Source organism: Periophthalmus magnuspinnatus, chromosome 1, assembly GCF_009829125.3.
Source record: "Periophthalmus magnuspinnatus isolate fPerMag1 chromosome 1, fPerMag1.2.pri, whole genome shotgun sequence".
Lineage (NCBI taxonomy): Eukaryota > Metazoa > Chordata > Actinopteri > Gobiiformes > Gobiidae > Periophthalmus > Periophthalmus magnuspinnatus.
In genome coordinates, this window is record NC_047126.1 from 4,627,777 (window position 1) to 4,655,603 (window position 27,827).

Genomic DNA, 27,827 nt, shown 5'->3' on the forward strand with positions numbered 1-27,827 from the left:
ATTTCACAAAAGGTTAAGAGAAAAGTAAAAAGCAAAGAATGGACTTTACCCATTAATAATAAGTGCCTGCTCTTCAATCAAATTGCCTTCTCCGATGACAATGGGCCCTGCTTCTGCAATGATTCGAGCTTTAGGATGGACCACTGTCCTGGGACCTGTACACAGAACAAAACTAATTAAAAGAGAAACATAATGCTGATCTGCACAATGCCTATGTTAAGTTTCCTTTTGAAAGTTTCAGCTCCTTGATTCCACAGGTATAACCATAGACTATCTGGCTGTAACGCTTCCCTACAGAGAGGAGGAAATAGAACATGTCCTGCCGCTCTCCTCTAGGACTAATAGCTCTGGGATGAACATTTCCTGCTTCTCTCTTGTTGGTGCCTATAACTGTGCGATGGACACCTCCTGCCTCTCTCCTCTACGGCCTGTAGCTCTGGGATGGACATGTCCTGCTTCTCTCATCTGGGGCCTATAGCTCTGGACATGTTCTGCCTCTCTCCTTTGGGGCTTATAGCTCTGGGATGGACATGTCCTGCTTCTCTCCTTTGGGGCCTATAGCTCTGGACATGTCCTGCTTCTCTCCTTTGGGGCCTATAGCTCTGGACATGTCCTGCCTCTCTCCTTTGGGGCCTATAGCTCTGGGATGGACATGTCCTGCCTCTCTCTTCTAGGGCCTGTAGGTCTGGGATGGACACGCAATAGACACCAGGCTGTCCTCCAGTTTAAAAAAGGAAACTCTCACAGCATTAATTTAACAATACAAACGCGGATCTCATGACATTTACCTTAAGGTTTGGATATATAACTAAAATATCCACACAAAAACACCAAACATTAGCATAAGCAATTGTGTTGAGTGTTGCAGAGCGCTGGGGTTTGATTCTAATATTGTTTTAAACACATACAAACGTCCAAATGTTTTAGTTAAATGCATGCATGTAAAACTTAAATCATGTTAAAGAGATTAAATAGAGTTATGTTGGTTACATCCTAAGCCTCCAGTGCCCTCATGATCCATACAGTCAATAATAATAACAAACCAGCCACAATCTGGTTATAAAACCTCTTACCTATGGTCACATCTCCTCTGATTTCACTTTCGACACAAACGACAGCACCGGCGGCTATTTTGACACTGACAAAAAAAATGAATAAACAAGTGAAAAGTTAGCTCAAGTAGCTAGCCACAAAACGGTAAAAATGTGTTTATTATTGAACCATCACACACTTATATGCCCAGGCACTAATTAACATTGCTGTTTATAGTTGATTTAAGTGTGAGTTCATAGTTATTATAGTAAAATAAAACTTAATTTACCCTTTCTGTGCGTTTTGTTTATCCATCGCGTCGGGTGGTGCTGCTCTGGTCTCGATTACTTCGCCTTGTGTGTGTTTAGTGCTGCATAATCATCAGTGCAGAACATTACCGCCACCTAGCGACACTTTCCACACTCTGCATTTTCATATATACAGTATCGAATAGAACCGTTTATCTCAAAATATTAAACCTATTACAAATAAAAACATATGAATTGATAAAATTAATTGTAAAATAGTTAAATTTATCGCTCGCTACACAATTTTAACTATCTTCACATAAGCTCAACGGCTATGTTAGCAAACTTGTTCAATAATATAGATTTTTCCTTCTATTTTAAGCGTTTTACCTTGCGCAAGAACATGTAATGACATCAAATTTGTCCCATGTCGCACCCACTACAAAATCAAAACAAGGAAGTAATTGATAAGGAATTTGCTATGTCAAAAAAGAAACTAAATAAAACCACAAACGTTTCGGTTGCACAGAAGGACAGACATGCAACACAAGAAAACATGAAATACCAAGAAAGTTTGATTGTGTTTTATTTATCTATTGCTGCTTTGATTGTAGCCATATGTGTAGTGCCATTATCTGCAGAAATGTACAGCAGCTGTAAGTGTTTTTCTCCTCTGCTTTATGTTGTTAGCTTCATGTTAGCTTCGTGTTAGCTGCATGTTGTTAGCTTCATATTTTAAGCTTTATGTTGTTGTTAGCTTCATGTTTTCAGCTGTATGTTTTTGTTAGCTTCATGTTTTAAGCTTTATGTTGCTGTTAGCTTCATGTTAGCTTCTTGTTAGCTTCATGTTTTAAGCTTTATTTTGCTGTTAGCTTCATGTTTTAAGCTTTATGTTGTTGTTAGCTTCATGATAGCTTCATGTTAGCGTCTTCTTTGGTCCAGTGCTCTCTTGAAAACAGTTTGAACTTCCCTCCCAAGTTGTTTCACGGATTAAAAGAGCATGTGACCAGAGTCTCTGCAGCCATAGTTTCTCAGCCTTTAACCTCATGTTTGGGTCGGCTTTTGGCTAGCTTGCTTTGCTAACACAGTAAGGACAAGCGCTGCTGACAATGGAGTAGTATTTTTATGCTTTTATGGCTTGTTATCACGTGAGTTGATTGACATTTTCTCTTTTAAGCAGAATGAAATAAGGTTGGTTGTGATTAGCAATGGGGAAGGGGCATCTATTTTTAACAGCCATTCTAATGTGATTACTATTGCTGGTGTTTTGTTGTTGTTATTGTTAATTTCCTGTTCTCTTTGACATCTCATCTACAGCTGACTTTCAACTTCAGAAACATCGTTCACTGAAGATGGACGAGGCATTACTGAAAGTCAACAATGAGCTGACAACTGATGTGACTGTAAGCTGGACTTCTCAGGAATGTTACCAGGTAGATTCACACTCAACTGTTGTTTTTTCCCCTGTTTTACACTATGGGATGAGTTAATCTATAATGTCACATGCTTTTTAGTGTCTATATCAACATCTTGGAGCCGTAAGTGCAGCGCTCAGTCCTGGCCAACCTAGTTCATCAGAATTTATAGTGAATACACAGCATGGACTTACAATAATGGTTAATGCGACTTCAGCCCAGCAGCTTTGCAGGTAAGTAATAGAACTGATTTTGATACTTTGCAGCCGATGTCATGGCATTACCTGGGTGTGTGATGCTAAATGTAGGCATTGCTCTGTCTGAACCATTGTTAGACTTTAATCTGATCTTATTTCAACACAATCTGACCGCAAAGAACTGACTTAGTTGGAACTACAACAGTTGAGCTGTTAAAAAATGATGCTCAAAAAACGTTCCAGTCACAAGTGTTTTCAGTTTGTACCTCTCACCTTTTTATTGAAAATCAAATACTTAAACAGGACTATGAACCCTCGTATTGATCACAGACTCCTGACAATCTGTTATTTAAATCTATTTTGTTTGTTGTTTTCTTGAGTTTCCAGACAATCTTAAAAATGTTTTGACAGTGTTGGCTAATGTGTCACCATGGTAACTGATGAACTTTCTGCCGTGGACACACAACCAGTCAAATGTTTGGACCCACCATCTTATTCAGTGTTTTTTTGTTTTACTACATTTTAAATACATTTATATTTATTTCATATTCAAATTCTCATAGTACTTACCCCTTTGCTTTGTCAAAAAATATTGATATTTCCTTTTTTTACATAATTCCATATATGTTGCTTCATATATTTGATGTCTTCCTTGTGTTTATAAAATGTAGAAAGTAGTAAAAATTAAAACAAAACCAAAAAAGGAGTAAATGAGATGGTGTGTCCAAACTTTTGACTGGTGCTGTATATGTAAACAACACGTAGAACACCATGATGTCACTGCAAAGTATCAATAATATAAAAAGCATATTATAGTTTCTGATATTATATAAAAGTTTATCTCTCACTTTAATCTTACAGAGCGCTCACATTTCACTTTGGAGAGCAAGGAAATTACTCCCTTTGGATAAAAGATCTGAATAATAGCTCAGAAGCCGACTGTTCCATAGTGACAGATGGAAAACCGGTGAACAGCTACACTCGTGAGTCACATTGTGTTTATGAAACGTGAGCAAATATAACAAGTGTTAAGGAATGTATATTTACTTAATGTATATTTACAGCAATCCTAATAGCCTTCTTTATCCTCACTGGGTTGGCCTTACTTTTTGCTATCGGAAAAACACTGTTGGGGTAAAGTATCACATCGTCAGAATAATGTGGGAAGCATTTCAGACAAAAGTAAAATGTGTTTTTGTATACAGACTTGAAGCAGTGAGAAGAGTTTTCTTTCAACTGACAGGTTCTATGGAAACTGAGCGGTTGATCAACTCTGTAAGACTCTCGCTGTTCATAAATCTGTTAAAATGACGATGCTAAACTATATATGGGGTAATCAACGATGCAATAGTTTATTATATATTTTTTATGTTTTAGGAACTTGGCTCTCCTGGCAGGACAGTTACTACAGTCACTGACAACATCTTGCCTCCTCCTCCAAGCCCAAGCAAGAGACTTCGATCGCTAGATACTTTCAGAGGGTACGTGCTTATGTCATTTCTACACGTTATATAATTGTAAACGTGTAGTAATATAAGTAAAGGGCTGTATTATGCTATTTTCTGATCTGTTATATTATCGTTTCCTTATCAAAAACATACCTTGAGTTGTGTTTTGTTTCATTCACACACGTTTAACGCACAAATCTTGCACATTTAGGCGTTTAGAGTTCTTCTCTCAAACAGAAAACACTCTGTTCCACTTTGTGATATTCAAAATTGCCACTTCATGACATCACAAGGTGGAACAGAGCATTTTGCGCTTTGGAGATGTAGACAAACTAATAATAAAGTGTTACTCAAACATGTGTGAACTAAACAGAACACAACTCCAGGTCTGTTTTTGATGAGTTAACGATATTGCAACATGGCTGAAATCTCACAAGAGTCAATTTTGTGTAATATATGACCTTTTAAATATACTTTCTTACAGTATTTCGTTAACTATTATGGTATTTGTGAACTATGGAGGAGGGAAATACTGGTTCTTCAAACATTCAAGCTGGAACGGTAAACCAGATGGACTTATTTATATGGATTTATTCACATTTGGTTTCAGTTGAGGTGTTTTGTCTGATAAAAACACTGTCGCTGTTTCTCTGGTAGGTCTTACTGTGGCCGATCTGGTGTTTCCTTGGTAAGCGCCTTATGCTCTACCATTTAAATTACATAAACCTCGCACTGATATTAATGCGATTCTGCTGTTTAGGTTTGTATTCATAATGGGGACATCTACTGCCCTGTCAATCAACATGCTGCTGCGTTCAGGCTCCTCTCGTTCGTCTCTGCTGAAGAAGGTTCTGTGGAGGACCCTGCTGCTCTTTGTCATCGGGGTCGTCGTCATCAACCCAAATTACTGCCAAGGACCTTGTCAGTAAAACAATATGCACACGTAATGCAGTGATTTATTGGGGTGTTGGTAATAAAAACCGATTGTGTCAAATGTGTTTGCTTTTAGTGTCCTGGGAAAACCTGAGGATTCCCGGCGTGCTGCAGCGTCTGGCCTGGTCCTATCTGGTGGTGGCGTGTTTGGATTTATTAGTAGCAAGAGCTCACCTCGATATAATTACTACGGTGGGGAAATGTTTTATCAGCTCATGCGTGGATGTGTTTCACTTTGTCAATCTATATTTTGATTGTTATTGTGTTGTTGTGTCGTTGCTAGGATACTTGGTGGTCGCCCGTTTTGGATATTTTACTTTACTGGCCGTCCTGGCTCTGCGTGCTCCTCCTAGAAGTGACATGGCTCTGTCTTACTTTTCTGCTTCCTGTTCCTGACTGCCCCACGTGAGTTGAAATGTGGTAACTTGTGGTAGCTTTTTTTCTGTCGATATTTTCCTCATACAGCAGTTTATTTACACTACAGTTTATTTATACTACAGTTTATTTATACTACAGTTTATTTATACTACAGTTTATTTACACTACAGTTTATTTACACTACAGTTTATTTATACTACAGTTTATTTATACTACAGTTTATTTACACTACAGTTTATTTACACTACAGTTTATTTATACTACAGTTTATTTATACTACAGTTTATTTACACTACAGTTTATTTATACTACAGTTTATTTACACTACAGTTTATTTATACTACAGTTTATTTATACTACAGTTTATTTATACTACAGTTTATTTACACTACAGTTTATTTACACTACAGTTTATTTACACTACAGTTTATTTATACTACAGTTTATTTACACTACAGTTTATTTACACTACAGTTTATTTATACTACAGTTTATTTATACTACAGTTTATTTACACTACAGTTTATTTATACTACAGTTTATTTACACTACAGTTTATTTATACTACAGTTTATTTATACTACAGTTTATTTATACTACAGTTTATTTACACTACAGTTTATTTACACTACAGTTTATTTATACTACAGTTTATTTATACTACAGTTTATTTACACTACAGTTTATTTACACTACAGTTTATTTATACTACAGTTTATTTATACTACAGTTTATTTACACTACAGTTTATTTATACTACAGTTTATTTACACTACAGTTTATTTATACTACAGTTTATTTATACTACAGTTTATTTATACTACAGTTTATTTACACTACAGTTTATTTATACTACATTGTTAAGAGAAAGTGACTGAAGGCAAATGTGAGCACTGATGAAAAACGTGTTGTATTATTTTGTTTTTATAAATTAAAACATAAAACTACAGCTAAGTGTTTTTAAATCACAAACGAGAGCCTTTTGTTTCTCACTCAAGGATGTATCCGCAAAGACCATTTGATAAGAGATATTTTTATTTAGTTTTTGATTATTTTTTTTAAGCGTAAAAATACAAATCAAACGCTTTTACCACGGCTACACAAAAGATATTAATCAGACGCTGTTGTTGTGTGAACAGGGGTTATCTGGGTCCAGGAGGAATAGGGGACATGGGTCTTTATGCTAACTGCACCGGAGGAGCTGCTGGATATATTGACCGCTGGCTGCTGGGAGTGAAACACATCTATCAGACTCCCTCTTCACGGGTTAGTGAGCAGCTAAACAACTGGAACAGACCGCTATACTGCAGCTTTAGTCTTTAACGCACTGCTCGCTGTTGGAGGCTCGGACTTACACAGACAATACAGACACTGATATTAACTCCTCCTCCTCATCCTCAGAAGCCTCTGTTCTTAGAGAGCGGCAGTGGCTCAGCTGGTAGAGCATTTTTCCACTGATCTGGAGGTTAGCGGTTTGAATCCTACTCCTAACATAATCTAAGTTGGCTGATCCACTGACCCACAGGTTAGCGGTTCATTTCTAGCCTCCGTAGTTGAACTGTTTCTGTGTCCAATGGTCAAAATGCTTAAACCTTCTTACCCCTAGTGTCTGAGTACTCTGCTGTATGTGTGCGCTACGTAAATGTGACTTTTTTGTACCATTTTCTGTTAACTCTTCTTATTTTCGTGCAGGTTATCTATGCAACACAAATGCCTTTTGATCCTGAGGGTGTTCTGGGCAGCATCAACTCTATACTCATGACTTATCTTGGATTACAGGTTTGATGTGTGAAAATCAGTCACTTTGGCTTTAATGACTTTTTATAACTTTGACCAGTCTTTTTTTTTTCTTTAGGCAGGAAAAATAATCCTCCACTACAGGGATCTGCACACAAGCATAATGTCAAGGTTTCTTATCTGGGGTCTGTTCTTGGTAAGAATTGTTTCATTAATTAATTGTACTGACGTCTTTAACTATATTCAGTGGTGGATGAAGTACTCGATATTGTTACTTAACTAAAAGTACAGACACAGAAGTAAAAAAAATCCTCAAGTAAAAGTAAAAATATCACATGAAAAAATGTATTTATGTAAAAGCATGTAAGTACCTCTTTAAAAAGTAAAAGTATTTCACAAGATTTTGAACTGCAGTAACAATGAATTTATAAATGTTGTCTATTTATTTTTGTTTTGCTCAAAGCTGAAGGTTGAACTCGAAAACTTTAGTCAGGATTTTTACACGAACATGGTTAAAATAACGCCTCGAATCATACGCAAAGTACTTTTTACTTTTCAGTCCTGTTCAAAAATGTAGTGGAAAAGTGAAAGTCCAGATACTGCTCTCAAATGAAGTAAAAGTAAAAAGTATCCGCTGTAAAATGGACTTGAGTAAAGTACAGATACCTAAAAATTCTACTGGAGTACGGTATTTTACTAACTGTACTTTGTTACCTCCCACCACCGACTATATTTTGATTATTAATATAAAATTTCTGTTTAAATAAATACTTTGTACTTACAGGGAGTCATATCAGCGATCCTCACCAGATGCTCCAAAGACGGGGGTTTTATTCCCGTCAATAAGAATCTGTGGTAACGGACAGTTCTATCTTAGACTTTACACTTTTGCACACAGTTATATATAATCTTTACATTACACACATGAAGTACGTGTTTTGTTTTTGTGTTTTAACCCGCAGGTCCCTGTCTTATGTGACTACTTTGGCCTGTTTTGCCTTCGTGCTGCTTGTGCTCGTTTACTACGTCGTCGATGTGAGAAAGTGGTGGTCTGGTGCACCTTTTTACTATCCTGGTAATTATTCAAGAAACTTTAATATGCTTTCAGTATTTTCACTATTCCGGAGTTTACATTGTTCGACTTTGCGTTTAGAAACATGTCGCTAACGTCGCTCTGTCGTGATAATTACTATATAGACTCTTATTATTAAATTATTATTATTATTATTAAACTAAACCAGGGGTGGGCAGACTTTTTGAGACACGGGCCACAATGAGTTTTCAAATTTAACGGAGGGGCCAGGATATATTTATGTTTATATTACATTAGAGATTTAGTCTGTAACACGTAGCAAAGCGTGAGTAAATTACTTTGGTACTTTGATTGGATTTTGGTGAAAAAAACATTTAGTTGTCCACTCCGTATTAAACACTCAGTGCTCACTATCCACGTTTCTTTTCTTTGATATTCTAATTTTTGCAGAAGGGCTGATAAGAGAATAAGAGAGTAATACCAGGTCGATGCAGCTGAAGTGCGACATAATTTGGTCACGTTCGTCGGGCTGGATTAATAAACCCAACGGGCCGTATGTGGCTCCCCGGGCCGTAGTTTGCCCACCCCTGGCCTAAACCCTTTTGGTCATGATAGAAATGTTATGTACAACCTCATACAAGTTGAGTCATGTTTGATTTTGAATGTAAAGACCGAATAAAATAAAAGAAAATTAAATGAACTCTAAAAAAATGTTCAGTAAATGACACATGGAACAGTTATTTTTGTATAATGGCGCTTTTTTTCGTTGAACTTTTGGTTAAGTTTCAGTTTTATTTTAGCAAAGGCCTAAATCACAACAGCAGCAGTCGCGTTTTAGGGCTGAACGTGAGAATTTAACCAACAGAAAGTTAGAAAATCAACAATTAAACAGAAACAAACGAGGAAATTAATCCACAGAAAACGAGTAAATGGAGAAGTGTCCCAGAGCGCCCCCTGTCCTTAGACTTTCCTTCTTGTCGAGGAGAAACTGGGGGGATCTTTAAGCCGATCGTATCAGTCCCAAAATGATTTTCAATATTACCATTTTTCCTCCATTTTCTTCAACAATATATCTTTTTGCAGGTATGAACTCCATCCTCGTGTACGTGGGTCATGAAGTCTTTGAGCAGTACTTTCCCTTCCGTTGGCAAATGGTCAACATCCAATCTCACGCTGAACATCTCGCACAAAATGTAGTGGCCACGTCTTGTTGGGTCTTTATCTCCTACGTACTGTACAGGAAAAAGATCTTCTGGAAGATATGACCCTGACAGCGACTTCGAATAACCATGTTTACAGTGGGATTGTACCAAAAAGAGCGCATTTTTCTAACTGTGGTTCGGTACAATTACAGTATTTTCGGTGTAAATCTCTCAGTCGTCCAGGTCTGATCCGTTGTAAAAGAAAAATATAAAATGTGTCAACTGGACAAAAGTATTTTCGTGCGACTGTGGAGTTTCACTTGTTAAGAAACGTAATTCTCACTCAGGAAAAAGACTGATGAATGAAGTCATCCTCTGTGTTGTTTGTGTGAAGTACGTAGTTTTCTCATATTATCATGTTGTATATTCAGAATCACACGTCAGATCTTTGTAAACTCATGAAACCTCTTTCCTATGTCACCAGTGCCAAATAATGCAGTAAGCACTAACTCTAAAGCAGTATCCAAATGCTGGTATATTTTTTATTTTGTAGATCTATACATTTATGTTATTTTATACAGTTTTAATTGTTACATATTGTTTATACGCTGCTGTCCATAATTAAAGGACGTCTTCTTGGTGAATTTCTGCCTGTGATTTGATCTTACCAATGACATAAGAGCACAACCAGCACAAACTGATAAAAGACATCGAGAGCCACGGGTCCGTCTCACCTGGCCACTGCTCAGGAACACAGGTTTACCCAGTGTGTGTGGTGTTGGGTGTAGTGTTGGGTGTAGTGTTGGGTGTAGGCGACGGAGTCTGTTCTGTGTTTGTGCCCCAGGGAGAGTGCTCAGCTGCATAGTTCATTTGCTGATCTCTTTTTCTTGATCACATCTTGTCAGTCGCTGGTTTAGTTTGTTCTGATGCTGTAGCGGCTTTACCACATTTTAAAATAATCCTCCTTCCAGGTCTGGAGCTCATTTTTCATCTTCAAAAAATTATTTATTTATTTTTTATTTATTTATTTATTTATTCATTCATTTATTATTATTATTTTTTTTAATTTTTATTTATTTTTATGTTGCATCTATTTTTATTTATTTATTATTATATATGTATTATTTTTTATTTATTTATTTTTATTTTGTATCAATTTTTATGCATTTATTTATGTATTTATTTATTATTATATATTTTTTATTTTTTCATTTATTTTTTTATTTAATTTTTTTTAATTAGTTATTTTTTGAATTTTATTTGAATTTTATTCCTACAGTGAGGGCACAATTAGAGCACTCAGACTCTCCTTTTCATGGGGGCCCTGTTCAATTACAAAAAAAACCCAAATAACTGCATAACTCAATGTAAATCTTAAAAACAGAGGCTGGTGTGAATATACATGTCTGTCACCAGATTATTAAAGTGCATTTGTGGCACCAAAGTATCCAATTTTGCATGTTCTTGAAATATATTCCAGTTTTTTGGGGAACATAGTTTGATTGAACCCATCCTTGGTTAATTTTGGGCGGTGTTGGACACAAAATATAGACCTTATTTCTCTTATTTGCCAACTTCATGGAGAACAATATGCAAAAAAAAAAACAAAAAAAAAAAAAACTTCAACTGTACAAACACAATATAAACTATTCTAGACATGTATTTTAAAGCCTAAACCTGCCACTGATCATAAATAAAATCATCCCAAATCTCACTTTACAACCCAACCAAACGTTTTATTTAGACTTGACACAATATATTCGTGTCTTCCGTCTATTTAACGCCACATTTATCACTGCAAAGAGGTGTAATTACTGACAAATATTGCACAATCAGCCGTGGGAATCTAGTTACAGTGAGCACGTTGTGAAAAAACCTCAGTGTGCGGCTGCGGCTTAGTCTCGCGAGATCTGGGGCCGCGGATAATTCATGTCTATTGTGAGAGTTTTTGAAATCTCGCGAGGTTTGGTAACTTTCCCACGCCTGTTGTTTTGGCGTCTGCCCTCTGCCCGTCGTCCCTCCCCCGTGTTCACCCCGGTGCCCTGCCACACCTCCCCCCTCTCTCTCCCTCTTCTTTCCTTTGCTTTTGCTCCGTTGTGCCGTTGGGCTTTGGCGCAGGGGGGTTGGGGGAGGGATCTCGCGATTGTTGAACTTTTCTGGGGGAGAGTTATTTGGAAGATGGCGCCCGTTGTTACGGGGTAAGTGCACAAGTGAAGAAGAGTGCAACTTTTACAGGGGAAAGTTGGTTTGTCGGTGTGTTTGGACGGGGTTAAGTGGAGATCCAGAGGCAGATGGGGCAGGATGGTGGTGTTAAATGACTGTCTAAGTGTGTGTGTGTGTGTCTGTCTCTCTCTCTCTCTCTGTGTGTGTGTATGTGTGTGTGTGTGCAAAAAAACCCTGTATCTAAATGAATCTCAGTCTTCTAATCTCTCATTTTTCTGTATATTCTTCCATTTGCTGCATGATACACAAAGCACAGTGCAGGCAAAGAATACTGACCTTGTTTCAAAGTTTATTCAAAGTTTATTCATTAATAATTCAGAACAAAACTGCTCAGATTTAAACCAAAGAACTTCAGGACAGATTGTGCATTGCTCTGACAAAGATCATGGTATTTAATGTGTACTGCATGAGTTTATCCTGCATCTTTTATGTGTTTTGTTTTGCAGGAAGTTTGGTGAGAGACCGCAGCCTCAGCGTTTAACAAGGTAAACCAGAGGACACATGTGCTGTACTGTAGCTTTATGAGAAACAAACATGAAAGAAAGCACTGCTGTTTCAATGTGTTGTGTTTCATAGCAAAAGACAAAGTTTAAATCTGCTTCTTCAGTTCTTTTTTGTCCAGTTGACAGATTTAAACTTGGTCTTTTGCGATGGATCAGACCTGGACGATGAGGTTCACACAGACTCTTCTCACGTGTTGTGTTTTGTCATAGGGAGGCTATGAGAAATTATTTGAAAGAAAAAGATGACCAAACTGTGCTGATTCTGCATGCAAAAGTAGCCCAAAAGTCTTACGGCAATGAGAAACGGTGAGTGTAGATGTTGAGTATTTAGTTCATTAATTGGTTTCTATGTCTGACATAAACGTCTGGATTTGTCTCAGGTTTTTCTGCCCACCACCGTGTGTTTATCTGTTGGGTAGTGGCTGGCAGAAGAAGCAGGAAAAAATGGAAAGAGAAGGCTCCACGGAGCTGGAGGCTCAGCCCTGTGCTTTCATTGGAATAGGGAACAGCGAACAGGAAATGCAACAACTTAATCTGGAGGGAAAGGTCTTTTATTCATGGCTAAAGACTGTGATTGTAACAGTTCTGTTACCGGCTGAAAATGCCAATCAGTGTTCTTTTTCTATTTCAGCACTTCTGCACTGCAAAAACACTGTACATCAGTGACTCAGATAAACGAAAACACTTCATGCTTTCTGTGAAGATGTTGTACGGCAACAGCACCAACATAGGCGTGTTCCTGAGTAAGAGGATAAAGGTCATCTCCAAACCATCCAAAAAGAAACAATCTCTTAAAAACGCGGACTGTATGTTGAAGACTCAGTTTTGTCCGTAACGTTTTGTACATATTGTGTGTTGCATCTTGTCTCTGAGTCACATGTGTCATTTTTGCAGTGTGCATAGCGTCAGGGACAAAAGTGGCTCTGTTTAATCGCTTACGTTCCCAGACAGTCAGCACCAGATATCTTCACGTGGATGGGGGAAACTTTCATGCCAGTTCGCAGCAGTGGGGGGCCTTCTTCATTCACCTCTGTAAGATCTTTAATCTCCACTGTACTGCCTCTGCCAGCTCTTCAGGCTCTGCTAACTCAGATTTTGAATGACAGTGGACGATGAGGAGTCTGAAGGGGAGGAGTTTGCCGTGAGAGATGGATATATTCACTATGGACAAACGGTCAAACTGGTCTGTTCTGTCACTGGCATGGCTCTCCCCAGGCTGGTATGTAAACCTTTATGACACATTTGTAACGACAGCTTTGTGATTCTTAGACCTTGCCTATATGTTTTGTGTTATGATTCTGTAGATCATACGAAAAGTGGACAAGCAGAATGCATTATTAGATGCAGATGACCCAGTGTCTCAGCTCCACAAATGTGCCTTCTACCTCAAAGACACAGACAGGATGTATCTTTGTCTCTCACAAGAACGGATCATTCAGTTTCAGGTGTGCGTCAGCTCTTTCTGACTAAACATTTACTGATTAATTCTTATTTTTTAATCCTCATGTTTTTCCCCAGGCGTCACCATGTTCCAAAGAAGCTAACAAAGAGGTCATAAACGATGGCGCTTCTTGGACCATCATTAGCACAGACAAAGCAGAGTACACTTTCTTTGAAGGCATGGGTCCTGTTCCAAATCCAGTCACACCCGTCCCTGTGGTGGAGAGTCTGCAGGTAACACTCAGTAACACTCACAGTGTGTCACTGCTGAGAGGGTAAAGCTACTTCAGAACATTCTTCATGGAGATGGACAGGTTTTATACCATAATGTGGAATATTATTATTAAAGGAACAACATTTCCATGGGAACAAGCAGGAGGAGGCCCTCCTCCAGGCCAAATAAGAGTCAGGTTTGTGGAGATGCAAGGACGCATGTTTTTCAGTTCAATAAACAACCAAAAAATGTTTTTGTCTATTTTTGGCTAAAATGTTAAATATAGTGACTTTAATACCAGAGAGTATTTTTCTTTGTCTTTTTAAACAAAGGCATTAATAAAAAAATAATAATAAGATGCATGTAAAACATTTTTGCAAATGATATTTGAATAAGAATGAAATATTCTTTTAATTGGAAAAAGTTTTGTTTTTCAAAAGTTGAAGTGCATTTCTGTGATGAGGATTCGTCGTTGTTTTGTGTTGATTTCATGTGGACAGAGGGCGACTCAAACTGCTACGACCTGCATAAGACTGGAAATGTATTTATACAATTGTTAATCTATAATCTATTGTTGTATATTTTCTAGCTAAACGGTGGCGGGGATGTGGCGATGTTGGAGCTGACGGGACAGAATTTTACCCCTAACCTCAGAGTCTGGTTTGGAGACGTAGAGGCTGACACCATGTACAGGTAAAGTCATAATTATATAATTATCACGCTCATGCGTCCTCACAGTAGTACTTTTCAATATTGTAGTATCAGACTCTGGAAATAGAAGACAAATAGGATTAGTACAGAAAGGTATGAGGTGTATATCAGACCATGGCACACCATGTTTGGAAAGTCAAAGAAAGTAGAGAATGGTTGATATTTGACTGTATAACTGTATGAGTGAATATAAATGGAGTTAAATGGAGACAAGACGTATATTTTATTTTATATATTTCATCTGTTGCTTTTAGTTTATTTGCTTGTATCAAATGACATGAAATAACCATGTGTCTTTTCAGGTGTGGTGAGAGTGTGCTGTGTGTGGTCCCAGACATCTCGGCCTTCAGAGAGGGTTGGCGGTGGGTGCGGCAGCCGGTGCAGGTCCCCGTCACTCTGGTCCGGAACGATGGAATAATCTACTCGACCGCCCTGACCTTCACTTACACCCCTGAGCCCGGCCCACGGCCTCACTGCAGCGCTGCTGGAGCCATCATACGCTCTCAAAGCACTTCTTCATCATCGCCTGCCTCCTCTTCCTCCCCCTCCTCCTCTCTTGGCGGGCTGGGGGAAAGTCAAGGAGCTTACAGCGGCAGTGACTCGGGCCTATCGTCCGGAGGCTCAACCATGTCCCTGTCGTCATAGTAAATGTATTTTTTTGTGTGAAGTAATTTCCCAAAGAGGCCCATGGACCTGCACAAACAGCACACAAGAAACTCTCAAAGAGAAATGATCAAAATGTGCTTTATTGAAAGCTGCTCGGACAAGAATTGCCCACTTTAGCTCCCTCTTGTGGATTGGTATGGACAAGTCACCAAGAAATGGATGAAATTGAAAAACCAAACTTAAAACTTTTAAACGTCTTTTAACAATGTCACATGTCTTTGTTTTGAAAGCTGTTGTTAGGCTTTTGTTTGCAGGTCAAGAGCCTGCAAGGGAACATTTCACTGACCAATGAATATTGTTATATTATTTTATATACATATTATATTTTCTAAGCATTTATGGAGGTACATTTTTGATATTTTTGTAATGTAGTTATCTTTTGTTACCAAATAGAATGCTGCATATTACTCAATAGCATCACTAGCAGGTTGAATAATTGTCTAAAATGGTCTAATAATTTCAGTTTTATAAATGACTGATATTGTAATTACATTGTTTTATGTCAAAAAACTCTTATCAATCAATGTCTCTAATACTGGTCAGTATTAGACCTTTTTAGTTAATGTTTGTGCCATTGGTTTTACAAATATCTGTAGTTTTAGGACAGCTGATATTGAGACTGATACTGTGTATTGGATTGTAATGTTTTATCATAGAGCATTATTAAATTATATTAAGGGTGCATTAGATGTGTTGAAGCACTTGGTCAGTTGTGCCTGGGCATGCTCAGCAGGGTAGAGGTCAAAGCTGCCCCCAACTATTTTTAAACAGGGACTTGTATTGCTGCAGTGAAACCTGACTCTGATGCTGTCTATCTGTGCTTGTGGCATGGTGTGTTGGTGTCTCTCAAGTCTCTTAAAGTTTCAACCAATAATTCTAGTTCATCGTGTTTGTTGGCTTTGTGTGTCTAATCTAATTTCCAAAGGGATGTCTATGAAATGTCAGACAGCAGTGCACTATTAGACTCACCATTTAAAGAACTGTAAACACGGCTTCTCAAACTGTGGACCGCAGGCTCCTTCTGGTGGTTCTGTCTACAGCTCAGTCTATATTTAACAGTTAAACGACACACTTTTCATGGTTTAATGTCTTTATAGCTGGAGTTTTTCCTTCTTTCAAACATGTTTACACCCAGTTTATCCATTTATCAGCGTAAAGTGCTAAAGCTGCACAGTCACCTGCTCCTCCTGCTCCATGTAGATGTTATTGATTTGCTTAGACTGTTCCACATACGCCATAAACTTTTCAATCTCCATGTGGACAAGCAGGCCAAGTGGAAAGTCAGATCTGTGGAGAGGCGATTTCACTCACAGTAATGCATGTTTTTCAAGTTATTTTTCAAGCAATACAACATCTGTAATTGAAATAAAAGATGAGTTTAATGACATTTTTTGGAACATTTGAGGTAAAGCAACAACTTTTCTCAGTGGAGACCTGCAGGTGGTGGACACTTCATCAGAAAAAGCGCATAGTTACAAGTTTAAAGCAGTTTTCAGTCTGGTCATGGTTCTGTCCAGATTCTCTTGAGGCACTTGGAAAGTTATAATTTGATGTTTTATGTTGGGGAAAGTTCAATAACCCGGTCTACACTTTTAACAATCAGCTACATCCATACGCTTATTAAAATGAACACAAACTTGGTGAAAACAGGTGGAACAGACTGGAAAAATGGGGATGACTGAAGAACTAATCCAAGACCCAACCAAGTTTTTAATCAAATTAGGCTCAACAATGTTAAATCAGCACAAACAAAACAGTGTGAGTTGAAAATATTGCCAAGTGCGTGCCCTAAATATAAAGAATAATGGAATGATTGGTAGTATTCAGGTGGGAGACATTAGGGGAGATGTAGTTTGGTGACCAGTTGCTAGAGAGAGGGGCGGAGAGGGGGGGGGGCAATTGCGCGCAAGAACGTCACATCTGAAAACCCACTCTGCGTTTGGCAAAGAGGTGGCACAAGAGAAAACAGAGCAGAGTAAAGAAAACACCTACTGGCCTTTGTTGGGTCTTAAACAACAACTAAAAACACGCAGGGAATAGACGAAAAGCAGTGACCAAGAGGAAGAATACTGTCCTAAGGCGTTTGGACAGGCCAGTGCGTTTTGGATAACTTTTACGCACGGACTGGAGTTTCTTTGTGATAAACTATGTGGATTATTCAGACGTGAACCATTGTGATCTGACAAATCTGTTTAAGTTTAATTTTACCTACGATCACTACAGGCTAAAGACTCACCGGTGAGAGGGATTTCTCAACCGAATCATCGGTGTCACGTCTCTCTTCTGCCCGTAATAGAAACACGGATCGCTTCACACTTTGCGCAAAGAGATACTTGTGCCACCCAAACGCGTGTCGAACCTACGGACACATTTTAATGCTTCAAGGACAAATAACCTGTGGATAGCGTGGTTGTTTCATAAAATGCTGCTTCTCTCTTACTTTTTGCTGCTGGTGTTTCCAGCGGCTCTTTTTGCAGCGGCTCAGAGCGCAGGAGATCTGCACGGCTTCAGCCTCCCCCACACCTCCTTCGACCCAACAGGTGAGGGATTATCATCACATTTACAAATACACACCTGGAGCCTTAAGTAAAGAGCAGCCAATATTCATAAGCTCACCTAACAAAAGTGGCTTTATATAAATGGTTTTGTAAGTGTTTAGTGCTTATGTATCTGACATGATTTGGAGAGTACTGATTGGTTTTCTCCAGTGTGTCTTTAAACTATCCCGACTGTCCCAAATAGCAGCTCCATTCTTTACATTGTGAAGTGTAATTGACCAGTGTTATTGGAGCTGCTTTTCAAAGAGGCTTCAGCTGGTCCACCTTTGACCCTTACTCCTTTGAACCAGTCAAAGTACCAGAACTCACTGCGTCACGGTGCCAAAGTGGATCCTGAGTCAGTCACTGGTCAATAACAGGAAACTATGTCATCTTCCCAAAGTTTTCCTGCTGCTCGTAACACAAACATATAAGCTAAAGTAGTATTTTTACTGCTCATGCTGTAGGTATGTCTCTGCCTCTGAAACCTATTTAAAGAGAAACATTAAAAGAACGCATCACTGTTTATGTATTTGTGTGTATTCATTTATTTATTTACAGTGTACAGTGTATTTACTCTTTACTGACAGTGTGTATGAGACTGTGTGGTGTCTGTGTGAAGTCAAACATGATTTATTATTTCAATGAACATTTGTATATTTTGTAGACCCCTGCATGGTGGTGACTCCCCCATGTATGAGCGAGGCGGACCGCTACAGTCTGGAGGCTCTGAGAAACATCCACCAGATGATGGACGATGACCAGGACGGAGGCATCGAGGTGGAGGAGAGTGTGGAGGTACAGAACTTCTTTGAGAATGTTTAAATCCAGGCTCAAAACGATTCTGTTTAGCTGTGCATGTGACTGAAAGGGGTTTATTCTGCACTTTTCTCCTTTAATGTTAATTTTATGATGATTATTTATGCTTTGATTTGTTGTATTGTGATTTTAATGTCTTTCTTATTCTGTAAAACACTTTGAATTACCTTGTGTATGAATTGTGCTACAAACAAACTTACCTTGCTTTGCCTTTGGTGTCAGGAATCAAAACCAACGGATGAATCTTTGACACATCTGGATACTGGACTATAGTAGTGGATTATAATGTTCATCTGACTTTGAGATTAAAATTTTGAGAGTAACATTTAAATATAATATATAAATATTTGCCTTAAATACTGCTTTGGCTATATATTTAATAAAACTTCCATTTAACGGTTTTCAACACTTCAAGATTCAAAATACAGTAATAAATGTAAACGCAAAATCACATTGAATTGAAACCAATTACTCAACATCAATAAAGTTTTTTTTTTTGTTTTTTTTTTTAGTATCCTGACTTTAGTATCCTGACTTTAGTATCTGACTTTAGTATTCTGACTTTAGTATTCTGACTTTAGTATTCTGACTTTAGTATTCTGACTTTATTATCCTGACTTTAGTATCTGACTTTAGTATTCTGACTTTAGTATCTCACTTTAGTATTCTGACTTTAGTATCCTGACTTTAGTATTCTGACTTTAGTATTCTGACTTTAGTATCCTGACTTTAGTATCCTGACTTTAGTATTCTGACTTTAGTATCCTGACTTTAGTATCCTGACTTTAGTATCCTGACTTTAGTATCTCACTTTAGTATTCTGACTTTAGTATCCTGACTTTAGTATTCTGACTTTAGTATTCTGACTTTAGTATCCTGACTTTAGTATTCTGACTTTAGTATCCCGACTTTAGTATCCTGACTTTAGTATCTTGACTTTAGTATTCTGACTTTAGTATCCCGACTTTAGTATTCTGACTTTAGTATTCTGACTTTAGTATCCTGACTTTAGTATTCTGACTTTAGTATTCTGACTTTAGTATTCTGACTTTAGTATTCTGACTTTAGTATCCCGACTTTAGTATTCTGACTTTACTATTCTGACTTTAGTATCCTGACTTTAGTATCCTGGCTTTAGTATTCTGACTTTACTATTCTGACTTTAGTATCTGACTTTAGTATCATGACTGTAGTATCCTGACTTTAGTATCTTGACTTTAGTATTCTGATTTATCACATCCATACTCTAACATTATATAAAATTAGACAAAAAACTACAAGCACAAAAAAATCACAACAGAACATTTAATTAAACTTTTTTATTTTTACAGTTACATGGGTTTTTGTTGCTAAAAAACCCTGAAAAACATGCATTTATACTGTGGACCAGATTGCCTCTCCACAGATCTGACTCTAACTCGGTCTGACCTGCTATCACCATGGAGATATATATGATTAATGCCACATTGTGGAGTTGCAGGCAAAGCAAACACATCTCCATAGCGATGAACACATGATGCACCCTACCCCAGAGAAGTTACACATTCTACTTTGAATTTACTCTATTAAATCACATCATGTGGGATGTACTTGTGGCCATACAGTATGTTCCATAGTGAGCAAAGCAGAGGAGCAGTGCGGCTCAGCGTTTGGAGAATGCAGGACTGGGACACCGTATCCAGGGGCTCGGGTTGCCGTTACTATAGAGACATCAGGGGAGGGGTCTCGGCTCATCCCACATGGTCTAAAAATCCTCAAGCATCAAATGAGGCCACGGTTTACAGCCAAGGACAGATTCCAAGACACTCTCACACAGACGCTCAGCGCACATCAACACCAGAGCTCGTTACTGCACAAATCCCAGTCGTTCAAAGGTATTTTATGTTTAAATGAGCACTGCTGGGAAGTAATACATAGTGTACCCCTAATATATACATTCAGAATACTCATTTCTTTCATTTAGTGCTATTCAGAACACATTTACTTTCCTAAAACCAAAGAAATACATGATACAGGACACGATTATGCAGTTTAGGCGTCACACAACAAGGTGTGAGAAAATGGTGAGAAAAAAAGAAGAAAAAAAACCCTGTTCTTGCAGTGCATATATGTGATTTATCCTTCTCTGAATTACAGTTAAGTGCAACAAACATACATTTGTTTAATCACAAGTGTCAAACTCAAGGCCCGTGGGCCAAATGTGGCCCTCCACATCATTTTATGTGGCCCTCGACCATGTAAATTAAAAGGTATGATGGTCTTAAAATGTCATTTTATCAGGAGACACAGTTACACAGCCATTTTTTTACATCTAGGCAAATGCATATGTAATATTTGTAACTTGAATAAGTAATAAATACAGAAACAGTTAATTAACAAGTTAAAAAGGTACTTGGATTTATTTTATATCTGGCCCTTTGAGAGAAGCCATTTTGCTGATATGGCCCTTGGTGAAAATGTGTTTGACGCCCCTGTGTTTAATCCTATGTCGACTTTTTTACACTATAATGTAATTCAACTCAATGTGAAAGTAGTTTAAATATTCATAATATTCATAATACTATACTCTGATTAAGCCATGTATCGGAAAATGTACAAAATAGACTTTGATGCAGTATGCAGTCAGTATTCTGTAATTAAACACTTTTCGTAGTATTCTTCTCCATACTGTACATGATAAATACATAAATACATACAGTCCAGTCCATCAAAACTGTATCACTCAAACAGTAAACAGCATGTGTCGGAAAATGGCAGTGTAACGTAATATCCTTCAGTTGCGCGTCTTGTTTTTGTGCGTACGGTTTCAAAACATTCCAAGGCTTCATCAGTATTAAAGACTTAGCACGGCGCCATTGGAGTTTCCAGGTATCACTACACATTTTTAACCGTTTCTTATAAAGTAATGAGTTTGTTTTGTGTTTTGGAAAGTTCATAATTGAGGACATGAAACAGCAGCAGACCAACAAACATAGCAACCTGCACAGAGAAGACCAGCACATCACCGTGGAGGAGCTGTGGAGAGGCTGGAAGTCGTCCCAAGGTGCGTGCCAGGGTTTGTGACGTAAGTGTGCAAATACAGCAGCGCTTTCTCTCACTGCCCGACTTGACTATGACTTTTCAGTTCATAATTGGACTCAAGAAGAAGTGCTCCGCTGGCTGAAAGACTTTGTGGAGCTGCCGCAGTATGAGAAGAACTTTAAAGAGTTTAAAGTCACTGGAAATACACTACCAAGGTAAACACGATTACTCCTAACGCGTCCCACTGGGGTGTCCATCAGCTGAATAATAAACGTGTAAACTATCAAAGTATAAAACCATGTTGTGTTCCAATAAAACACACAGGATTGCAGCAAATGAGCCGTCGTTCTTGAGTGGGCAGCTCAAAGTCCAGGACCAGAGGGACAAGCAGAAGCTCAACATTAAAGCGCTGGATGTGGTGCTGTTTGGACCACCAACACGTAAGAGTCGGTGACACTCTGTTCCTTAAGTCCATATGTAGACTTTACTGCACACATTTAACAGTCAAATGAGTTCATAGAGGCAAACACTATACCATCAGATCATTGTACACCGCACTACTTCATCTGTTCTGTCTTTTACATGCACCAATCTGCTATAATATCTTGGTTACTTTTGCCATCATAGTCGACTTTTGTTTGGTGAATGCTCATAATGAAGAAAGTTTTGTTTGCTGTATTAATCAGTGGTACATCTCACTCCAGGGCCTCACAACTACATGAAAGACCTGCTGCTTATTGTGTCCGTGGTGATGGGAATAGGAGGTTGCTGGTTCGCCCAAGCCCAGAACAAAGCCAGCAAGGTCCACATTGCCAAGATGATGAAGGATCTGGAGAGTCTTCAGAGCGCCGAGCAGAGCCTCATGGAGCTGCAGGAACAGTCAGTAATATCCACTCATCTTTACGGTTGATTGGTGTCCACTCCTGTTGAACTGAAAGTGTTCTTACCTGAGCAGACTGGAGCGTGCCCAGGAGGAGAAACGCAGTGTGGCAGAGGAGAAGCAGAGCCTGGAGGAGAAGATGAGGGATGAGATCATGGGGGCACAGGAGGAGGCCCACCGCCTCCATGAGCTCAGACAAGGAGCTGTCAACGAACTCAGCCGCCTCAGATATGCTGAGGAAGAACTGGAGCAGGTAGAAGCTACATGCTCATATAAATATTCTTTTATTATATGGACAAAATAAGAATGGAAAACAACAGTTAAAGTGAACACGAAAGAACTCTCTCTCAATCATTTATGACTTTTTCACTTTAAGTACCAGATCAATATAAATACTGCTTCAGTTCACATACTGTTACAATTCTGGTAGGTGAAATCTCACCCCTGATGATTCTAAAGAGTTATTAAGGAATTAAAATAAGATTGTGTGTAAATGAAGTGAATTATCATCTGTCCTTTTGTGCTTACCTCATATTTGAAAGTTAAGCTCACAAGGACAGAAATCTCACTTGGCTTTTTTGCACTTTCTTTCTATTTTGCTCAAAGGTACATTGTTATACAGAGTCCCTGGAGCCCCCCAAAACACAAACTTTATTCTCACCAATCATCACAAGAGGGCGCACAGAACCCTCAGCTCAGTCGTGTGAACCTGCTCAGGGCCTGTGTTTTAGACGACACTGTCCCGTCTTAATGCGAACAGTGAACAGTTGGATTTCTGTGCTTTTTTAGGGACATTACATTGATTGATCATAACATAACCATAGTCATACTTGCTTAATCTAAACCCAAATAAAGATGTGGCTGTGCTGTCGGCCTGATGTTAAGGCCCTGTGTAAGATAATATCTTGTGTAAATATGATTTTTACATTTTCTGTAAGATATGTACACTATGAGTCACAGAGTGACAGAGTAATGTAGTAACCTGGTTTTGTATTTACTCTGAAAAGGTGCGAGAGGTCCTGAAGCAGGCTGAGAAGGACATGCAGGCCAGCTGGACGGCCTCTGAGGCTCTGCAGCAGTGGCTGCAGCTCACACATGAAGTGGAGGTCCAGTACTACAACGTCAAGAAGCACAGTGCCGAGCTCCAGCTCGCAACAGCCAAAGAAGAAGTATGACTGTGTCTTTACACAGGCTTGTTCTGTAAAAAACACACAAATACATAAGTGTAATCATTTGAATTTGTCAGGCAGAAAGAATTAAAAAGAAAAGAAGCTCTTTGCTGGGGACTCTTCATGTGGCGCACAGTTCATCTCTGGATCAAGTTGACCATAAAATCCTTGAGGCAAAGTAAGTAATGCAATCCTCCCCTAACAAAGCACACATCTGTCATAATGAACTCTTGTCCATAGAAATGCTTTATCTGAAGTTACGGCCTGCTTACGGGAGCGCCTTCATCGCTGGCAGCAGATTGAGCGATTGTGTGGGTTTCCAATCATGAGGAATCCAGGCCTGGCAAACCTGACTGCTCAACTTTACTCCGACCCAGCAACGTTTGGTCTGCCACGAGTTCCTCAGTCTGGATGCTTGTACCACAGTGCAGCTCATGGATCTATGGAGGATCTTTTAGAGGAGACTCCTATGATACAGCAGATGCCAGGTAAACATTGAGTATGTCGTATAACCTGACGAGTGGAGTTTAGTTTGAATATACCTGTTTTTATTTCCAGTGCAACCCATGAAGTGCTCTCCCCAAACTCGTCCCTCTCGAGTGTCCCGGACGCGCCGTTCTGGTGTTGTCACACAACCTTCAGTGTCTATGATCTCTCCAGACCCTGACCTCCTCATTCCTATACGTGCCCCTTACCCGTGCTTTGAGGAGGATGAAGTACTCCTGCGCAAAACCCTGATAAAGCAGTAAGTCAACACTCACTAAAAGAGCATGGACCCCATTCTGTAAACGTCTGTCTCATATATATCTGTACGTGTGTGTGTGTGGATGGATGGATGGATGTATTATTTACGTGTGTGTTTGTACATTGTTTTAATAGTTTTATCTCTTTATTACTTGCAGAGATTCCCAGGAAAAGTTTGCTGACCAGAGTTTCATGGCATCACCTTCAGTTGGCAAAATGTATCAAGGTGAAATGCCCCTTCGAAAACATTACCCAGATGAAGCAGAGATGCCAGCAGATGTGTCTCTGTCCAAAGTCAGAGATCCGGATGAACCAATCGAGTCTCCAGTTCACAAAGTTTCTATTGAGGAACTAGAGACGATTGTGGATTCAGTCAGCAGAAGGATGATCCAGGACAAAGATCTAGATTCAGCTTTTGAGAGCCAGTCCTTGAGGGCATCTAGAGAAGAACATCCACTGAAGATGTTTCAGGATATGGGTGAAAGTGCTGTGGATGCTGCAGTCAAAAAAACCCTTCCTAGTGAGTTTGATTCTGATTTTGCCTGTAGAAGAACAGAGCGAGATACACTAGGAGATTTGTCAGACTCTGTGTCAAGAGAAAGAAGTGAGTATCCACGAGATGTTAGGAAGATTATTTGGTCTGAAGTGGAAGCTTCTGACTTGGGTCCACGGAAGCTAACCAGAGGTATGATGGGAACGACGATTGACAGTGTCCCGAGAAAGCAGTTTCGAGATGACGCAGAGTATTCCTATGAATCATTGCCCAAAAGAATTGGCAGAGACGCAATGGGGATGTCTTTTGACGCTGGTTCAAGGAAAATCTCATGGACTAAGGCAGATTTAGATGTTAAGAAAGTTGGCTTTGAGATGCATCGTAACCCGGCTCGAAGGGTGTCCAGAGAGGAGCTTGAGTATCCGTCTGATATTGGATCTATTCGAATGATCCCAGTGGATACCTGTTTTACAGCAGAGCGACAGGAGTTTGCCTATGAGCCAATCAGTCGAAGAATAGTCAGGGAGGACTCCGACATGTCTGCCGCCTCTCTAAGGAGAAGGATCCCAAGGATGGTTGACAGTTCCATGGACACGGCCACTGGTAAAATCATGGCTGACAGAGTTGATGAAATCCCTGAGCATTTGCTAATGAGGGAAGATTTGGGAGAGACAAGCACATTCTCTGGGAGAATCAGTCAGCCTGATATAACAGCAACGTCCCAGGCTCCATGGAAGTCGTCTGCTGATATTTTCAGTGCTGGTCCACTGAGCCAGCTGGTCTACGATGGGATTTTAGAGAAGTCCTGCCATTCTGTGGGCACCACTGCGACCGGCCTGTCCGCCTCCACTCCCAACCTGCAGCAGACTTTTGTCTCTGGGAACGAGTCCACAGCCCTCCTGACCTCACAGGCTTTACATCCACCGACTGAAGTGGTCCAAGAGGTAACAGAAGATAAGAACAGGGACAAAGACAAGGGCAAGAAGTCTTTAAAGCTCAAAAATCTCTTTAAAAAGAAACGCGAGTCTAGTCCAGAAAAGTCTCAGAGTGGTCTGCATAAGCTCTGACCTTTGGCCACTGTGGTGTTAGTGTTTGGAGAAAAATACCATGTTTACTATGTTCACTGTAGTTTTGTACATTGGGTCTTTATTTAATTATTAATTAATTTAATATTTACTTGATTATTGTCTTAGACAAACATGTGGGTTTACCACATTTTACTTAATACATGTGCTCCTGAGCTTCAGATGCTTGTGAGCCTTTTACATCAGTGGAGCTGTGTTAGATTCTTTACTGAAGTCGACACTCGGCTGCTTCTGGACAGAACAACACAACATATTTTAAATAACAGTAACTCCCTAATCTGATCTTTTAATACAAATATAACTTTTGAAACACAGCAGTTTGTTATTATGTTGTGTGATAAATTCACTAATGAAGCATCTTAACTTATTGGTTTTATTTAAAGCTGTTTTAGTTTAGAATATGTAGTTTTATATTTGTACTGAAAAGGAAATTAATTAGATTAGAGTTTAAGAATATTTATATTTTATTTATGCTTATACAATTCTATTTGTAAAAATGGATGAAGCAGTTGTATAGATGAGTGTCAGAGTTCACTGTAACACACTGTTTTTGTTATAAAAAAAAATGTGTAAAGGCTACCTCTTTATTTTATTGATTTTATGTGGCCTATACTCACAGAATCTGCTCAAATGTTTCCCCTTATAGTCGCGTTAAATGTATTTGTTGAGCTTTGTGCATAGACTGTACATATACACTGTGTACATATACAGTATATATAGAGTCTGTGTATATATACTGCATATATACAGTCTATGTATACATATACAGTATATATAGAGTCTATGTATATATACTGTATATATACTGCATATATACAGTCTATGTATACATATACAGTATATATAGAGTCTATGTATATATACTGTATATATAAGTCTATGTATACATATACAGTATATATAGAGTCTATGTATATATACTGCATATATACAGTCTATGTATACATATACAGTATATATAGAGTCTATGTATATATACTGTATATATACTGCATATATAAGTCTATGTTTTGGTGCATTTGTTTGTTTACATTCATTCATGTTGACTCTGAAAAGAAAACAATAGTATCATCCTAATCCTAAATTATATTTGTTTTATCCATCGTTGTTATTTCACTGCATTCAAAATTGCCCACATTGGAAAGAAACGTATCACTACTTTAATACTACTTTACACTTCATACTTCTGCATTTAGGCTTTACTTAAATCAGGAAAGTTACATTTTTGGTCCAGTGTAAAGAGAATCACCTGTCCTCTGTTCTATATACTTCTACTAAGTTTACACATTTGGTAGTTCTTAACTTGTTTTTGAATATATTTTCTTGATTGATGAAAAGTCTTTGGACACTGTGAGATCCTGTGGTAAATGTATGAATGATGCCATCTGCTGGACATGTTTATTAAAGCAGCAGCATCGCTGTAGTTTGTACAATCAATAAAGAAATTTCACTGATGTAAAAAAGTCTTGAGTTTAATGGACAATTTGTCTGGATCAAAACACAATGACACTGAGAACACTTTTCCCCCAACATGCAAAACTGCTGATGTGTCCTTAGGCAAGGCACTTCAGCCCCATTGCCTACTGTGAAAGTGGTGTGTGAGGACTGGCAGCCTCACTTCTGTCAGTCTGCCCCAGGGCAGCTGTGGCTGCAGTAGCAGTTTGTACACAGAGCATGAATTGAATAAATAATGCAGTGTAAAGAGGTTTCTTTGGCTGTTTTGAAAGGCTCTGTATAAATCCAATGGTCCATTAATAAA

At 38.6% G+C, this 27,827-nt stretch overlaps 4 protein-coding genes across 5 annotated transcripts in view; 3 read left to right on the forward strand and 1 right to left on the reverse strand.

Annotated features, from left to right (window-relative positions):
* LOC117374788 (dynactin subunit 6-like) overlaps positions 1-27,827 on the reverse strand; it is a 158,489-nt gene that overhangs the window by 805 nt on the left and 129,857 nt on the right. Inside the window, exons 2-4 of the mRNA XM_033970968.2 lie at positions 1,322-1,347; positions 1,074-1,138; positions 50-155 (exon numbers count right to left, since the gene is read on the reverse strand). Of these exons, the coding sequence (XP_033826859.1) occupies positions 50-155; positions 1,074-1,138; positions 1,322-1,347 (197 nt within the window). The remainder of the gene's footprint in view (positions 1-49; positions 156-1,073; positions 1,139-1,321; positions 1,348-27,827) is intronic.
* Positions 1,725-10,205, forward strand: hgsnat (heparan-alpha-glucosaminide N-acetyltransferase). The gene is made up of 18 exons (XM_033973442.2): positions 1,725-1,936; positions 2,598-2,713; positions 2,795-2,928; positions 3,754-3,875; positions 3,957-4,026; positions 4,098-4,167; positions 4,270-4,373; positions 4,825-4,901; positions 4,998-5,028; positions 5,101-5,261; positions 5,350-5,465; positions 5,557-5,678; positions 6,791-6,917; positions 7,344-7,430; positions 7,507-7,584; positions 8,173-8,243; positions 8,351-8,463; positions 9,505-10,205. Exons 1-18 carry the CDS (start codon positions 1,762-1,764, stop codon positions 9,684-9,686), a joined length of 1,956 nt encoding a protein of 651 aa, XP_033829333.1. The 5' UTR covers positions 1,725-1,761; the 3' UTR covers positions 9,687-10,205.
* Positions 11,631-16,194, forward strand: LOC117372344 (recombining binding protein suppressor of hairless-like). The gene is made up of 11 exons (XM_033968140.2): positions 11,631-11,761; positions 12,233-12,271; positions 12,500-12,595; positions 12,670-12,835; positions 12,921-13,095; positions 13,184-13,321; positions 13,396-13,508; positions 13,594-13,734; positions 13,808-13,963; positions 14,533-14,636; positions 14,957-16,194. Exons 1-11 carry the CDS (start codon positions 11,742-11,744, stop codon positions 15,297-15,299), a joined length of 1,491 nt encoding a protein of 496 aa, XP_033824031.1. The 5' UTR covers positions 11,631-11,741; the 3' UTR covers positions 15,300-16,194.
* Positions 17,234-27,531, forward strand: LOC117372333 (stromal interaction molecule 2). 2 transcript variants are annotated; one of them, XM_033968130.2, is made up of 12 exons: positions 17,234-17,860; positions 18,525-18,655; positions 21,608-21,719; positions 21,801-21,912; positions 22,022-22,137; positions 22,402-22,576; positions 22,653-22,830; positions 23,585-23,746; positions 23,824-23,924; positions 23,987-24,234; positions 24,305-24,491; positions 24,649-27,531. In XM_033968130.2, exons 1-12 carry the CDS (start codon positions 17,743-17,745, stop codon positions 26,048-26,050), a joined length of 3,042 nt encoding a protein of 1,013 aa, XP_033824021.1. In that variant the 5' UTR covers positions 17,234-17,742; the 3' UTR covers positions 26,051-27,531. The 2 variants fall into 2 exon arrangements, with proteins under 2 accessions (XP_033824021.1, XP_055080983.1); XM_055225008.1 differs by lacking the exons at positions 24,305-24,491; positions 24,649-27,531 and having other exon boundaries at positions 17,240-17,860; positions 23,828-23,924; positions 23,987-24,220.

Bases quoted from the DNA above. Each gene is read 5' to 3' on its own strand.
- hgsnat (XM_033973442.2), top strand. From the start codon at position 1,762: ATGTCAAAAAAGAAACTAAATAAAACCACAAACGTTTCGGTTGCACAG. The intron at 2,714-2,794 runs GTAGATTCACAC...CATGCTTTTTAG, and splicing joins CTTCTCAGGAATGTTACCAG to TGTCTATATCAACATCTTGG. The intron at 8,244-8,350 runs GTAACGGACAGT...TTTAACCCGCAG, and splicing joins CCCGTCAATAAGAATCTGTG to GTCCCTGTCTTATGTGACTA.
- LOC117372344 (XM_033968140.2), top strand. From the start codon at position 11,742: ATGGCGCCCGTTGTTACGGG. The intron at 11,762-12,232 runs GTAAGTGCACAA...TTTGTTTTGCAG, and splicing joins ATGGCGCCCGTTGTTACGGG to GAAGTTTGGTGAGAGACCGC. The intron at 12,272-12,499 runs GTAAACCAGAGG...GTTTTGTCATAG, and splicing joins CAGCCTCAGCGTTTAACAAG to GGAGGCTATGAGAAATTATT.
- LOC117372333 (XM_033968130.2), top strand. From the start codon at position 17,743: ATGCTGCTTCTCTCTTACTTTTTGCTGCTGGTGTTTCCAGCGGCTCTT. The intron at 21,913-22,021 runs GTAAACACGATT...TAAAACACACAG, and splicing joins ACTGGAAATACACTACCAAG to GATTGCAGCAAATGAGCCGT. The intron at 24,235-24,304 runs GTAAACATTGAG...TTTTATTTCCAG, and splicing joins TATGATACAGCAGATGCCAG to TGCAACCCATGAAGTGCTCT.